This window comes from Podarcis gaigeae (assembly GCF_964106915.1).
Source record: "Podarcis gaigeae genome assembly, chromosome: 17".
Classification (NCBI taxonomy): domain Eukaryota; kingdom Metazoa; phylum Chordata; class Lepidosauria; order Squamata; family Lacertidae; genus Podarcis; species Podarcis gaigeae.
Window position 1 is genome coordinate 33,267,042 of NC_139694.1, and position 16,613 is coordinate 33,283,654.

Below are 16,613 nucleotides of genomic sequence, written 5' to 3' on the forward strand. Positions count from 1 at the left end.
TTTAGCAGTAATTTATGGCTTCGGAATTTATTTTTGAGGCATAGAGGCAATACTCCTGATCCCTCTGCAGTGGGCATGTGCTGAGGAAAGAGTGGGACTCGAGACAGGATTGTTATGAGGGTAGAGGGGGAAGGCAGAAGTCAATTTCATGGTTCATCGAAGAAAACGGGGGTTTAGACAGGTGATACTGACAGTTTTATTGATGTTCAAACCAGCAACAATTTTGACCAACATTCCTATGATAAGGTGAAGGATGAGCTAAACTGGAGGAAACTGGAGTTCTGTGCCTGTGCATCTCAAGTTCAAGGTCAATTTCACTGGATATTTGAGACTGAAGCCAAGTACCAGGTCAGCTTCCAGGTGAGATCAATCAGGATATGTTCAAGTGCAGTCAGCTCAAACTCAAGCTTCAAAAAGGTACATCAAAGCAGAATTTTCCTTTTTACATTTTCCTATAAAGATTTGCGAAAATATGTCAATTTGATATTTCCCACCAAATTAAAAAAGCAAAGCCCCCCCCCCAATGTTTAACAAAGATATTCTGTATCCCCCCAATACTAATGGGTTTCCTTTAAGGGGGGGGAAGTCCTTAAAATGCAAGAATCTTTCAAACAACAGGTAAATCAAGTTAATACTAGAAAATATTAATTTCCTTAAAACTTCCACAACACAGAAAATGTTAAAAATGGAATTCATTCAATGGACACGAGCGCCAAAAAGCCGCTTTTAAAAGACTCGTGTTTCAAGATGTTAATGTTAAAACAATTCGAAATCAAACTCTGCTGAGCAATGTGTTACATGAGTGATGAGCCCTGCATAGGCAAGTCTGAGGAAGCGAGACGGCAAAGGCAGTCCAGCCACTTCTCCAATTCTGCAGAGTAGCCATGAGGAGTGGGATAAATTCAAACAGGTCAAAGGGCCCCAAGGTAGGAAACCTGCTGTGTCAAAGGGCAACTGTCCACCAGGCCCCAATTTCCAGTGCTACTTCTGAGAATTAATTTAAGAAGAGTGCCAAGGAGCTGCAGTTACATGGTGGGTGGCTGCTTAGCAGAGGAGGATGAAAGGTAATACCAGGGCTGGGAAAGGGGATTTATGTGCAACATTACAAGGTATTCCTCCATCGTGGCACAGCCTCTTCAGTGCAAGCACAGTTATCAAAAAGATCATCACAAGGCAGGTCACCCACCTAGTGCAAGCAGCTCTCTGGAACACGGATGAAGAACTGGACTTCTTTCAAAGGCCAGTGGAAAGGGAAGGGAATAATACTACTGACAGAATTAGCTGATGAGCCCAGACACATTTAGGCATTGTAGCACTGTGCATTGGTGTGGGGGGGAGGGAGGGGGGAGGGATTTGCAAACAAAAGAGCAATCTGTTTGCACACACGCAATCAGCTCAGATGGGAGGAGGTCCAATCGAACCCATCTGCCATGTCAACCTTTCCCTGAACATCCTGCTTGCCAGTCCAAGGACTGTCGTGGGATGCAGCTGGGCTCAAATGCAGCCCTTCTTTTTTTGGGGAGGGAAAGAGGAGAAGGTGCGTTAGTTCTGCTTTTTCCCCAGCTGCCCAGTTTCCAAGGTAAGAGTATTTTCCTCCAGCCAGCAAAATTGCCTGGGACATTCTAAAATCATACCATTCCCCCATATCCCAATACGTGCCCCTTTAAATAAACGAATATTTATATAGAGAATTTTATATAAAACTCTTTTCTTTTATCACTCGTCATCAAAGTTCTGACTCAGCAGGAAGTTGGCCGCCAGATTCTCATTCTTCTCACAAGCAAAGTAGGCCTGGATCACCAGGCTCTCAGGGAAGCCCAAGGCCTTTAACTAAGGGTGGGGAAGGGAGAGACAGAGAAAGAGAGAAAGAGAAAAGGAAGGGAAAAAGTTAGAAACGCTCTGATTGGCAACACTGTGCGCCCTACAATCTCACCTTTCCTGTAAGGAGCCAACTGCCAGGAATGCTGCCAATGATGATGATGATGAGGAATGCTGCCAATGATGATGATGATGATGATGATGATGATAATAATAATAATAATAATAATAATAATAATAATAATAATAATAATACACAGACCCCCTTATGGGAGATCCCAACATGATTATCCTGTGTTGGGTCAGGTCTGGGCAAGGCAAGTACCAAAATAAGGACCATGGCACTCTACAGCATGGTTCACCACAGGAGCGGAGTAGGCAGACATCATTAGTAGGGTTAGCGTAATTATCAGTTCGGCTGCAAAAAAGGCTCGTTCTTGTGTTGTCACCCTTCGGACCTTTCATGGAGGAGGCACACGAAGAAGGGCCTCAGATGATCTTAGGGTCCGGGCAGGTTCATATGCTCCCATACTGTGGTATGCCCTTCCTCTTCAGTTGCCTCAAACGTAAGATATATATATTTGCTCAGGCTTTCCCTGGACCTTGTTATTACTGAACTCTTGTTTTTATAATACAGCTTTACAGGTTGTTGTTTTTCTCTCTGCTTTCATGATACTGTTTTATTGTTTATTTGTTTGTACATCACTTAAAGATTTTAACATATCAAGCAGTTTAGAAATGTGTTGGTTTTTTTTTTAGAATCAACAAATATTTCAGTACAGAAAACTGGCTTGTTTGGTGCAGAACTGGCTTATGCATAACCATGGTTCTATAGCCTTAGAGAAAGACAAAAGCGAATGAAGCGAAACCCCATGTTCAGAGCTCACATGCCAATCCGTTTATTGCCAGGCTGCTGGCACTTCTTGCCCTAAAGCTCCTGTGCTGCCCTCAGACTCTATTGCGGGGCTGACTAACCTGTGAGCCCTGAGGGAGTACAGTTTCCAGCATCCCTGCCCTTTGGCCATGCTGGATGTGGCTGGTTGGAGCTGGAATCCAACATTATCTGGAGGTCCACAGGTCAGCCAGCCTAGCTCTAGTCCACACAGCAAGGTGATGGGGAGTGACTTGTAATACTAGGCAGTAACCTGAAAGTCCCACCCTTTCCACTGTACCCACCAAGATGTCTCTGTAATAATAATAATAATAATAATAATAGTAGTAGTAGTAGTAGTAGTAGCCTACAGGAACTAGCAAGACGTAGAGGCCACCACCCTGGCCGCTTAACTGTTCTGTATCTCATGAGGGAGCAAATCCTACAGGGAGAAGCTCCAGTACAGAGAGCAAGAGACTTCCCTTCTTGTCCCTGCCCCAGGCCACTGCTCCCCTCTTTTACCCTTTCTATGGCTTCTTTTTCCTGAGGCGTGACTTGGATGTAATTCATCTGAGGGGCTTCCTCCCCAATAGCACCCATCTCTCCTTCAATGTCTGCGATGTCAGGTACTTCACCCAGTGGTTCATTGAGCATCTGAATGAACTGCTCCTGGTGTTGGCTGATTTGCTGGAGGAGGAGGAAGAGAAGAACTTGCTGTTATCAATTAACACATGCCTACACCCTGCGACCCCTCGGAGCCCCTGGGACAGCAAACCTCACACAAGCACCTCCAAAGGACACCAAACCCTCACAGGAGACCCTCCAATTCGAGGGGAAGAGAGGAGACCTGACCTGCCGTCCTTTTCTCCTAGGCTGAAGTCCTCATTCTTATGCCACTGAATTTTCAAGTATGTTGTATTCATAATCCTTCTCCTCTAGCCACAACACACACTGCATCCACTGTTAAAGCTTGCCCATATATAATTAAGGCAAAGCAAAGGAAGATGACTGAGCCAGCACTGATCACCCTAACCCAGGGGTCAGCAAACGTTTTCAGCAGGGGGCCGGTCCACTGTCCCTCAGACCTTGTGGGGGGCCGGACTATATTTTTTTGGGGGGGGGGGGAATGAACGAATTCCTATGCCCTACAAGTAACCCAGGGATGCATTTTAAATAAAAGCACACATTCTACTCATGTAAAAACACAAGGCAAGCCCCACAAATAACCCAAGATGCATTTTAAGTAAAAGGACACATTCTACTCATGTAAAAACACACTGATTCCCAGACCATCCGTGGGCCAGAATCTAGAAGGTGATTGGGCTGGATCTGGCCCCTGGGCCTTAGTTTGCCTACCCATGCCCTAACCCAAGGCCTAGGGTAGGCAAATCAGGAGAACTGGGAGGAAACTGAGCCATGAGGGTTGGCAGCAACATTTAAAGGAGGAACCGCAGGGAAGCAAACACTCATCTGAGAAGTAGGATCTGGCTGTACAGGTCAATGACACGCAAACAATGCATACAACAGCACAAATGGTGGTGCCTAGCCAGGTTGGCATACCCACTTGGCTCTGCTGTGCCTGCTTTTTCTGCTGAAATACCAAACAACAGCCCAAGAGATGCTACCCATGCTGGCACCAGCGGATCTCAGACCAGTGTAACTTTGACCCATCTGGTTGCTCCAAGGCTGTCCCCAACTGAGACAACAAACGAAGCCCGTCCGCTCAGTTACCTGCAGCAGCTGAGGGTTCTCTTGGCCTAACTGCTGGAGCAGGGCTGGGAGCAGAGCTGGGTTCTGCTGGATCACCTGACGCATGTTCTGGAACTGGGGCTGGTCTCGCAGAAATTCCAGAGGGTTCTCTCCTGTAGATGCAATGAGTGTTAAAACCATGCATGCAAGCAGAACAGCAGCAAGTGGGGGAGGGGCTGGGCATGGGCATAGATAGAGGAGTGCGTATGAAGCCATCAAGGGGCAGCACTCTCCCAACATGCCACTAGCCAATGCACTGCAGCCTAGTTAGGCACAACTCCCAATAGTCCACCGTTCCAGTAAACTCTTTATATCAAAGGGGACACACACACCTTCTGGTGCCGACTGCTCTTGAGGCTGGCTCTCCTGGATGGAGGCTCTCTCTGGTTCTGGGCTACCTGGGATACCCTGCAAAGTTAGAGAAAGCAAAGTTAACGGAACTTCTTCCAGATCATACACTTTTCAAGATTACATCCACAGCACACTAATGGCTACACTCAAAGACTGATGGTGTATGGGAACTGTTCCAAGGCAAAACAGATTATGAAGGCAGTTTCTGTTGGGGCAAGACTTCCAGTGACAGGGGGGAACATTTCTCCTCTCCAGATTTCCTTGCCCAAGTCCAGTCGTGTCTATTGCCTGCTCACATCTCTTCAGTTTCAATTTTATTTTCCCGTATTATGTGACTAAGGATGTTTGGTTACATTTACAAAATGTTCTTTTTGAAGGGATTTTTTCTGACTTCCAAATTTAGTTTAATGCAGGAGTGCAAGGATCCAGCCCTTAGCCCTTTGCAAAGTGCCCAACTAACCTCACAACTGTTTAGACAAAGCAAGCTCCTTGGTTGGCATCCGTGGTCTTCCTCTGTGCTATACTAAGCAGGGGAGACACCAGAGCAAGCAAGATGCACAGAGCTGAGAAACCAGTATGGGGTCATCCTTCTAGAGGACCTGTCTGAGATGGTTCAGAAAGCATGGTGCTCTCCCTCTTTCAAGCAACCCAGGCTAGCAACAGAGTTGTGGTGGCAGTGAGCAGAAAATGATTATAGCACACCAGTGAAGTGGAAGGAAAAGGAAGCCAGGAACACCCCTTGAAGAAGTAGAGGAAAGCCCAAAATATATTGATGAGAGTAGGACAAACCCAGCATTTCTCCTTACCGTTAGCAGGTATTCCACAGCCCGGTGAGGGTTGTTGTAGCTGGCCCGCAGAGCTGCCACCACCCGCTCTCGCTCATAGCCCATTGACATGATTTCATTCAGCATTGTCTCATACTCCGAGCCAGTAACTGGAAGCGGAAATAAAAGACAATTTGACGTTAGGGGAAGAAAATGTGCAACTATTTCCCCCTGACCCTTGCATATGGGAAGGGGAGCAAGATGGGCAGCTGGACTGGAAGGCAACAGGTCACTTTGCCATTTCCAGCATCCTCATTACAATGTCTTCACAATCAGCTTTGTACCCTTGGGGCTTTGAACACCAGAAAGCTCCAAAGCTTCAAATCCAGTTTCTTATTCCCAGATCTTCAAAGTCCCTCTAATGGCTGAGAACAGAATTAAGATCTCAAGCCTCTTTCCACTCAGAGAGACCGCCCTCTCGAAAGCCCCCTGCGTTTCCCTACTAAATCTCATTCCCCTTACAGAACTGGAGGCAGCATCGGGATTCCTGGGTTTTAACCACTAGACTGCTTCCAGAAATGGGGATGGAATCCAGAATTTCCAGTTTCCATGACCACAGCTCAAGGGCTAGACACTGCTCCTTATATAACACGGGCACAAAAGGGCAAGCAGGTGCCCACTATGCCGTAACCTGGTATCAGTGGCTGATGACAGAATTTGGGGGTGAAATCTGCCAAACTGTTCCCACAAGCAGTGTTCAACTTTCAGACCCAGGATCCATCTTTAACCCTAACCTGCAACATGAGACAAACTTTAATTTTTTTACTATGTATGGTTTTCTTTTGCTGCCTACTCTCCCCACACCCTACCCACCTAAAGAAGCCTAGAGCAAAAATGATGGTGCAGTCTCAGTTGCAACCCACTCGTGGTTCCCAGCTGACGCTTGCATGCCGGATCCCCATGAAACAGTGGTGGAAGGAGAAGTGTTTTAACCACTAGAGACCGTTAGAGGGCAGCACTTCCTAAGTTATCCCATGCTGTGTATTTAGAAGTCCATCAACTATGGATCTGGAGATCATAGAAATTTACCAGTCAAAACAGCAGAATAGGGAGAGAGTGGTCCCAATCTTATAAGAGCAAACTGCAGCCAAGGAGCTGAGAGCTCTCCCTTGTGGCAAGCGAAGGAAAGGCGCTCACCTACCTAAAGTGGAAGCTGCATCATCTTCACGTCCCATGCTACCTGAAGAGGGAACAGAGCTGCAAATTTAAGAGAGAGAAATAGTAGCTGGGTCCTTTCAGATAACTGGCCAAGAAAACTGAAAAGCCAAATATAAACTAAGCAAGAGAACAGCTGGTTTTCCCTTCAGTCATACAATCTCTCTCCTACCCCCATGGCTGACAAACAGCAAGCAACTGCTTTGCCTAACGATTCTTACCACCACCGAGGCCTGGAGTGCAACTACAATCGCCACATTTCAGGGGTACTGTTCTGAGAGTGGGTAGTGGTGCTAAAACTGGTGGCACGAAGCTATGAAGCAACAGAGGCCAGGAGAAGAGTACTGCTCACCTCCAAAACACATGCTCTTATGTACCTTCTTGTTTCCCGTCCCAATCCTGCACCCTTTTTATAGCCGTCTAATAACACCAGTTAGCAACCCAAGCTGCATTCTGACATCACAGGCCTTCACCTCCCTCTTCCTCTCCAGGACTGAGATTTGAGGCACCTAGGCTCGTGTGGTTTGCAGCTCACTTTCAAACCCACTCAAATCTCCAAGTGTGGAGAAAGAGTTTCCACGTTAATGTCCTCAAACGTAGAGGAAAGACTGGCAATAAAATCTAACAGCTAAACAAACACAAGACCACAACCGGCTGGTCCAAGTGATGGTAGGCTAATTCTGTGTCCCAGTAGCATCTGCTCTTGAAGTTATCCCCCAATCAGTTTACTCCAAACATTGTTGGATTTTCAGAACCAATCATGATTTCCAAGGCCTAGAATTTCTCCCTCCATTATATCATTCCTGCGTCACCTACAAAACAAATGAGAGTGCGGAGGGTGGCAGGGCAAGCCAAACTTACCCAACTGATTCCTGGGGGGAAACAGTCACTGTCTCTTCAGGAGGCTTCTCCTCACTTGATGGAGTTCCTAGTGGGGGTGAAACAGTAGCTGCTCCAGGCAGCAGCATCTGTCCAGAGGATGGTGTAGGCTCTGTTGGGGGTGCTGCCTCACTTGGTGAGGGGACAGGAGCTCCTGAGCCTGTTTTGTTCTGAACAGAAAGTCAAAATGAGACTTAGAAGCGGATACAATGCATTTCTATCCCACAGAGAAAAGCAAAGGGGATTGACCTTCAAGTTAATTCTGAGAAACCAAGAGAAGCGACACCTGGAATTTTCAATGCCCTGTAATCACCTTTCTTGAATGCGCCCACACCCCAAGGCCGAAACCTGCACTGTCAGAAACATGCACCAAATCTGCTTCCTAGCACACCATCCTTTGAACCACAGCAAGGCGGGAAGGGGAAGGGAAGCTACTGAAGCAGAATCAGTCTTCTGTTCCCAGGAAAGCATTCCCATGAAGCAATGGAGGTGCCAAACCATACCTTGGTGACCATCACCACCACAAAGTTCTTCTCATCAATCTTGTACTCTTTGATAGGGACATCATCACTCAGGATCTTGCCAGCATAGATAAGCTTCTGTCCCGACACTGGGAACGCTTCCTTGCCCTTTTCAGCCTCAATCTTCTCCTTAAGAACTCGGACCTGTGGGTCAAGACCAAACTGGTTCCACCATCTATCTTGTACTGAATGTCTGAGAGTCAAACTTTTTCCACACCAATAAGCGTCGCTGTAGAGATATTTGAATTGTCCCGTAAGCCACATTCTTCCAGCACAGTGAACTCTGTCCCATATCTAATGCTCTTTTGAGTACAGTGGTGCCCCGCAAGACGAACGCCTCGCAAGACGGAAAACCCGCTAGACGAAAGGGTTTTCCGTTTTGGAGGCGCTTCGCAAAACGAATTTCCCTATGGGGTTGCTTCGCAAGACGAAAAAATCTTGCGTCCCCCCGCGGGTTTTTTCCGTTTTTTTCACCCTTTTCCTAAGCCGCTAAGCTGCTTATCAGCTGTTCCGCTGATAAGCCGCTTAACAGCTGATCGCTGAAAGCCGCTTGACAGCTGTAGCGCTAATCCGCTAAGCTGTCAATGGGCTTGCTTCGCAAGACGAAAAAACCGCTAGACGAAGAGAAACGCGGAACGGATTCTTTTCATCTAGCGAGGCACCACTGTACTGTCTTTACTCCCAGTGAGGAAAGATGGGTTCAGAAAGTCCCTTGTTTCTAAAAGCTTTTAGAAAAGCCAAACCTGTTGCCCTGCCATCTATAAATACCAAAAGCAAGAGCAGACACACACTTCATGGTACATTCACAAGTTCAAAAAAACTATATCCCCCCCCCCAAAGTACCATTCATCGGCAATCTTCCCCGCTTCTGGTACTGCTCTCCATTCCCACACAGTACAGCTCCACACCTCTGTAGGATTTTATGATCATATGGTGTTTGGCAGCATATAAACACCACATTCTGCACTACTGTCAAGGTTCAGGGAATCCTTTCCCTCCCGGTGGCAGCCAAAAAAGCAGGTGACAAGAAGAGTCCTTACCATGTAATTTATTCAGGATTTACAAAGCAAGAAAAAGTAATGTAGTTCCTATCCATCAATGGGGTTGCTCCAAATAAAGTCCCACCCCCCTACATCGTCCCTTTTCTACGTCACCCATGCGCCAGCTAATCTAAATTTTCTGCCTCTGAGCTCTCTGTTCTACTACTCTCAAGGCACGCCTGGTTCTGGGAGGGGGTGGTCAGGAATGCTTTCTAAAGACACTGAGTCTGTCAGCTGTCTCTTCCCTGGTGCTTTTTCTTCCTCCTGCTGTTCCTCTTCCAATATTTGCAAGCTTCTGCCCTTTGCAGCGTCTTAACTATGCTGCTCTGCAAACCACTGTTCTAAATCTATACCAGGCACAGACAAACTCGGCCCTCCAGATGTTTTGGGACTACAACTCCCATCATCCCTAGCTAACAGGACCAGTGGTCAGGGATGATGGGAGCTGTAGTCCCAAAACACCTGGAGGGCCAAGTTTGCCTATGCCTGATCTATACTGTCCTGTTCTCGGGAAGGTTCAGGAGAAGGGGGGGGCACCATTCAGTCCAGCCCCTGACAACTACATTTGTAAGAACTCAATTGTTTCATGGGGCAGCACCCAATCTTCGTAACTCCCTGCCTATTGAGATCAAGCTGGTACCTTCACTGTACAGTTTTCAGCGCCTGTTAAAAACATTCTTGTTTCAAAAAACCTACCCAAAGCTTAGAAAGTTGAGGTAATTTTAGTATTTTAACTTTGTATGTTTTAAATATGGTCGTGGTTTTTTCTTGATTTTTTTTCCTTTTTTCCTTTTTGTAAGCCGCTTTGAGATTGTTTTTGTTGGGGTTTTTTTACAATTAAGCACTGTATAAATTTTATGAAATAAAATATTAATAATAATAAACAATCATCATCCAAAAACAGAAGCTTCAAAAAATGAAAGGAGGTCTTGGATTTTTTTTTTTAAAAAAACTTCCTTGATAGGGCACAAAAATACTTTCACCTTTGTGAACAGTCAGCAATTGCACTGTGGTTTAGGTTAAAAAGGAATTTCGCAAGATGAGATTGCACAGGGAGGCAGTTGTCCTCTGCATTGTGTGGCTGTCTCTCTTGAATGAATCCCAAAGCTGTTTTACTTCTATATTTCTGTGCAGGGTGAGACGATGGATGAATGGTCCTGCCCTGGCCGTACAGTTAAATTTTGATAAAAAGAACTCAGTCCACCATATACCTCGCACACAAAGGGATCATGCAGCTTGTGACAAAAAATAAATATTTTTTTTCCTTTCAAAAGGTCATGTTTGGGAATCCTTACTAAAACAGTTTTGGAACTTGAATCAAATCAGAACATGATAAAAGCTAGCAAACTGATTAAGTTCAGGGCTTATTCATATGTAGGTACTGGTGTTTGAAAGGATGTACTTTGTTCCACTGAAGTTAAAAGCAAGTTGCCAAAGTTGCTTTCATAGACTTAAAGGCCGCCTTCGACAGTATCCCAAGAAACTGTCTATGGAAGAAATTAGAGAGATGGGGCATAGATAGAAGGCTGTTATGGCTTATAACCCAATTACGCCACGGGTCGTTGGCTAGAGTGAGACTCACACCGGCGGGAAACCTATCCAATGAGGTCCCAATAAATAGAGGAGTGCGCCACGGCTGCATTTTGGCCCCACTCCTCTTCAACTTGTTTATTAGCGACATGAAGCTCTTTCTGAGTGAGTCTCAAGCCAACATTCATGCCCCCCGCCTAGCTGATTTTCGCTGCCCTCTGCTCCTATATGCTGATGATGCAGCGATCCTTTCCTACTCTAGAGTCGGTTTATGCAGAGCTCTAAAGATTTTTGCGGCTTATTGCAAACTCAACCATCTGACAATTAATCATGGAAAATCTAAAGTACTGGTCTTTACCAGGTCTCGGAAAACTTACAGCTGGAAGTTAGATGGAGTCCAATTAGAACAGGTTTTCAAATTTAAATACCTGGGAGTCTTTTTTCACTACAACCTAAGCTTGAAGCCACAGATACAGTATTTACTGAACAAAGGGAAAACAATACTTTACACTCTACTCCAATTTTTTGTGGTCGACGGAGCCTCCCACATCCCTTCTGCATTGAAGGTGTACCACGCAAAAGTGGTTTCCACCCTCTGTTATGCTGCCCCACTCTGGGCCCCAGGGTCCAATTTAACATCGCTGGGGACATTGCAGAATCAGTTTCTCCGTCGCCTCCTGAAACTCCCCATGTGTGTGAGCAATGCAGCCATACATCTGGAGCTAAGGATTGCATCATTGGAGACTGTCATCTGGAAGCGAGTCTTTGGCTACTGGCTGTCCAGCTGGCATAGGCTTCCCGACCATTACCTCTTTCAGTGCCTCTGGCGGGATGACTTTCTAATCCGTGGGTAGGAAAAATCCATGCCAAACTTCTGAGCATCGGAATTTCCCCAGCGGACTCCTTAAAGATGAACCTACGCTCAGCCAAAAGCCTTATCGAGCAAAGATTAGCAGACATTGAAAATCAACACAACCTCTCCAGGGGTGGGGGTGTCTGCTCTCCCAGATATCATGGAATAACCCCACCACTTGGCCTTCCATCATATATGTCATCTCTTTCATCTGTACCACACCGACTTGCATTTATTCGTGCAAGGTTCAATGTTTTTCCATCGAACCTGCTGAGCCACAGATTTTCCAAGGGTTTGGTGTCTCCGCTATGCGAGTGTGACGGGAAAACAGTTGAATCTCTTCCACATATAATGTTCAACTGTCCCTTACATAGCATAGCCAGGACTAAATTCCTGGGTCCTGCTTTACTACGCTTGGTTGGCAGGCCTGTTGAGTCACATGCCGCACTGCTTTTGCAGGATACAGATCCTTCTGTAACTCTGCAGGTGGCGAGATTCCTGAATGCGGTTATCTCACACACAAAAACCACCAAAAAACAAAATCAACAACAAAAACTAATCAGACAGTTATGATGAGAGTGCATGACGGATCTCGTCTCCGGTTCTCCTTTTTCTGTGAACCGTCCCTTGGATCTTTCCGGGCCCCAAGCTGTTATTTGTCACTGCTCAATGACCCACCCTTGCATCGTGGTGTTCCCCTTCTGTTGTTAGATGTATTGGTTTTTATGTTTCTGTGCTTTTATGTTTGTACATATTTTATGGGCTAATAGCCGTAAATAAATAAATAAATTTGAATTTGAGAGGCATGCCTCTTGACCCACAATAGGCAGAGACTGAAAAATAATAATGAATTCTTAGCAGTTACCACTCCTCCTATGTGTTCTTCCAGAATTATATGACAAGGGAGGAATCAAGGTGATTACTCCAGATTTATGTTACTTTTAGTATCTGGAGTCATATTCAGACTCACTTTATTCAAACAAAACCAGATGAATCAGTATAATGTTGAAGCACAGGAGGCAGAAATCTACCTATAAATAGCATGGGTAATAAAATACATAAAACACTGATTTAAAAACAAAAACTGAGGAAAGATAGACATCGGTGGTGGGAAAGAAGCTACCAAAACAACAGTAAATCTGATAGACTGTGCCCTAGTACAGCTGGTCATGGAACTGATCAGAAAACTGGTAACCCTGGACCTAATCTTGAGTGGTGCCAACGACCTGCTGAGAGATGTGGGTACCGTTGCACCAATTGTGAATAGTTATTATAGTGTTATCAAATTCAATTTGTATACAGACAATTGCCAAGAAAACCCAAAAGTCACATTTGACTTCAATAGAGGGAATGTCCCAAAAATGAAGGAATTGGTAAAAATGAAGTTTAAAGGCAAAGTCAATAGGGTCACATCTCTCAATATGTTCAGGGGTTGTTTAAAACCACACTAGAAGCTCTGTTTAAATGTAAATAGCAAATCAAAAAGGTACCACCAGGGGCAAGAGGATCTGAGCATGAATAACAAGCAAAGTTTAAAAAGCTATCAAAGGCAAGAAGGCTTCCTTTAGAAAATGGAAATCTTGTCCAAATGAGAAGAAAACAGAACACAAACTTTGGCAAAAGAAATGCAATCGAGCAATAAGGGATGCTAAAAAAGAATCTGAGGAGCATCTTGGTGAAAACATAAAGACTAACCACAAACTATTATTTAAAAACATTGAAAGCAGTCTGGCTAGGGAGGCAGTTAGCTGGACCTTTGGATGACAAAGAAGTCAAGGTATGCTGAAGGAGAAAAAGGAGAAGCTAAATGAATTATTTGTACACATCTGCCTGCACAGTAGAAGATATATGGGAGCCCCCTGTACCTGAACTAACTTTTAGAAGGGAACCTGCCAAATTGGGGCAATTAGTGGTGAAAAGATACAAAGTTCTTATAGGCCCTTACTGAAAAAATATAATTTGACAATTGCTGAGTCTGGATGGCACCCAGCTAAGAGTTCTGAAGAAACTCAAATATGAAAATATTAAACTTCCAACAAAAATATGTAACTTGTTCCTAAGATTCCTGCCTCCATACCTGAACACTGGAAAATGATCAATGTAGTGTCATTTCACAGGAAGGGAGGGGGGACTGGGGGCAGGGGTAATCCTGGAAACTACAGACTGGTTAGCTTAGCATCTCTTCCAGAAAAACTGAATGAAAGTATTGTTAAAGATAGAATTACCAAGCATATAGAAGAACAAGTCTTACTAAAGCAGAACCAGCATGGCTTCTGTAAAGGTAAGTCCTTTCTTACTAACATTTTCAATTTCTTTGAGAAATAAGAATATAGATTAAGGTTACCAGGTGTCTCCATTTCCCAGGGACAGTCCCTGGAGTTACAAATCAGTCCCCTGACAAAATCCATCTATTTAGTAGGGAGTTGAAAAGTGTCCCCAGATTCACTGGAAAAAAATCTGGTCACCTTAATATAGATAGAGGTAACCCAGTTAACAAATACTTTTTTAAAAGCTTTTGACAAAGTACATAAAGTACCTCATCAAAGACTCCCAAGCAAGGTTTGCAGTCATGGAATAAGAGGAGAGGTGCTCTTGTGGATCAGTAACTGGTTAAAAAGCAGGAAGCAGATAGCAGGAATACCGTAAATGGACAGTTCTCCCAATGGGAGGAATGGTACAAAGTGGAGTCCTCCAAGGTATTGGGACGTCATTTAACTTGTTCACAAATTATCAAGGAGCAATGAAGTAACCAAGTTTGTTGATGATGCCATTTTTTTCAGGATGGGCAAAAAAAAAATATCTTCGTTTCACACATACATTTATGGGGTCTTAACTAGCAGTGACTGACCATGAACAAGATGGTAGTAGATAGCTTGATAAATATATTGACTAAGAGTGCAGCAGCTGTGAAAAAGGTGAATGCCATGCTAGAGATCACTAGGAAAGGGATTGAAAATAAAACTGTTAGTATCGTAGTATCTTTATACAAATCTATGGTACAACCACACTTGGAATACTGGGTACAGTTCTGGTTCTTCCTTCCTCTTAAGAACAGAACTTGGGGCCATGCATTGAAGCATAATATTGGGAGACTCAGGACAGACAAGAGAAAGCACTTCTTCACATGGCACAGAGTTAAACTATAGAATTTGATCCCACAAGAGGTAGCAATGGCTACCAACCTGGATGGTTTTAAAAGAGGATTAGGCGTTGATAGAGAATATGGTGATCAATGGCTACTAGTCATGGTCGCTGTGCTCTACCTTCAGGACCAGAGGCCATATGCTGGAAGTAACAACTATGAAAACAAAATGATGCCAAAATAACCAAAATGTAAGCCAAAACTCATGTTCTGCTTGCCACAGCCTCTGTGAGAACAGGATGTGGGACTGCACGTGCCTTTGGCCTGGCCCAGCAAACTCTTCTTATGTTCTTGATTTGGCGGGGGGGGGGGGAGATTTCAGGACTACAAATACTAGGCAAGGCACCCAGAATAGGAGATGCTAAATCGGAAAACCACCAATCTGCATCTGATTTTGAACTTAAGCACGTGCTGGGAAAGCTGGCGTAGGGAGGAGGGGGTGGAAATGGGAGCAGCCCCTTTATAGATGTTGGTGTAACTAACTATGTGCTACACAGCACAGGGTGTGTATGTGGAATTAAGAATAAAGCGCGACTGGAAGGAAGGCGCCCGGGGGGGCGCGCGCGCGTTTGTGTGTTACGTGCCCAGCAGCGAACAGATCCTTACGCCAGTAAGGATCAAGGACTGTGGCTACACGTGTGTATTGAGAGAGAGGGCGCGCGCGCCTTCGAGAAACCCCTACTTGACAGCTTTTCCTGTGTGAGCTTTGTTGCAAAACAAACGAGGATGTTCTTTAAGGACTAACTTCTAGATCGGGAGAAGTTGGAGGATCGCCTCTGTAAGGCGACCCGGGGGTGGACTGCTTCCCTTTCCCTCCCCACCCCGCGAGGAATCTCCTGCGAACGAGAGAGGGGGATCTGGAAAGCGAGAGGCGAGAAGTACCGCCCGCTTAACCTGCAAGGCGAATGGGGGCTCCTGGCGCCAGAGGGCTGGGGGCGCTGAAGAGGCCGGGGGAAGGAGAGGGGGGTGGGGAAGGGGAGGAGGAGGACGACCCGCCGCCCCTCACCGTCTCGTCAGGCTCCATGCGGATCTTGAAGGTCTGCTGCTGGAGGGTCTTCAGGGTGACGGTCACCGCCATGGCGGGCGGGCGGGAGGGAGGCAGGGGAGAGGGCGGCGGTGGCGGCGGCGGCAACTGGCGGTTCCTCCCAACGGACTCAGCTGGGGGTCCCCCACAACAACATGCAACTTCACGACGCCGCCATTTTAATCGCGTCCGAGCGCCGCTTCCGCTCCCTGACGGGCCCTTCCCACGTGACAGGGGCCAAGGAAGACAGGCCGAGGCGTTCCTTAACCATAGAGTCAGGAAGGCTAGAAAACGCGCCCGCTCGCACGTTGCCCGGCTTCCGGTTCGTTTCGGGGATTTCCGTTTCGCGCGCCTTCTGCGCAAGCAAGTAACGCCGTGGGAGGAGAGGGTGATTTAAGTTGGGGGTCGCTTTCGATGGGGATTTCTTTTCTGGGCATCCAATGTTAAGGAACAAAGCGGAAGTGGCGCGGTACGATTTTCCCATGGGAGGACACGGGTTTACTTCCGAGTAGGCGCCTCCAGCCTGTAAATATTGACAGGGCGACTGTACAATGCACGACTGGTGCTAGTTCCCCATTGCCTCCATGCCACCCTTCTTAATTATGGGTATATTTGTGATTCGGCATTTCCCCCCAGGCGAATCAGGGTCCTTGTGCAGTACAGCATCAGCTACTGACTTTGCCTCTCTGTAGGGTATTAAAGGCAGCCGTTACATTTGCATGCCAGGTGAAAGAATGGCTCTAAATGTTAGCAATGATGTTGATTTCAGACAGTGGAAGCAGGTCTAGAATTTTGTCCTGAATGGGAGCCCAGACATGTGACAAGGACACTGACCATAGCTTTCCTTCCATATGGG

General features: G+C 45.9%; 1 protein-coding gene across 2 annotated transcripts; it reads right to left on the reverse strand.

The window, feature by feature from the left end:
• Positions 1-16,062, reverse strand: RAD23A (RAD23 homolog A, nucleotide excision repair protein). Of its 2 annotated transcripts, none has more exons than XM_083719564.1 (9): positions 15,740-16,062; positions 8,151-8,312; positions 7,630-7,817; positions 6,755-6,810; positions 5,596-5,723; positions 4,771-4,846; positions 4,421-4,551; positions 3,212-3,376; positions 1-1,830 (listed from the first exon to the last, which is right to left on the reverse strand). In XM_083719564.1, exons 1-9 carry the CDS (start codon positions 15,809-15,811, stop codon positions 1,717-1,719), a joined length of 1,092 nt encoding a protein of 363 aa, XP_083575690.1. In that variant the 5' UTR covers positions 15,812-16,062; the 3' UTR covers positions 1-1,716. The 2 variants fall into 2 exon arrangements, with proteins under 2 accessions (XP_083575690.1, XP_083575691.1); XM_083719565.1 differs by having other exon boundaries at positions 6,755-6,789; positions 15,740-15,990.
• Positions 16,063-16,613: the final 551 nt, after the last annotated feature.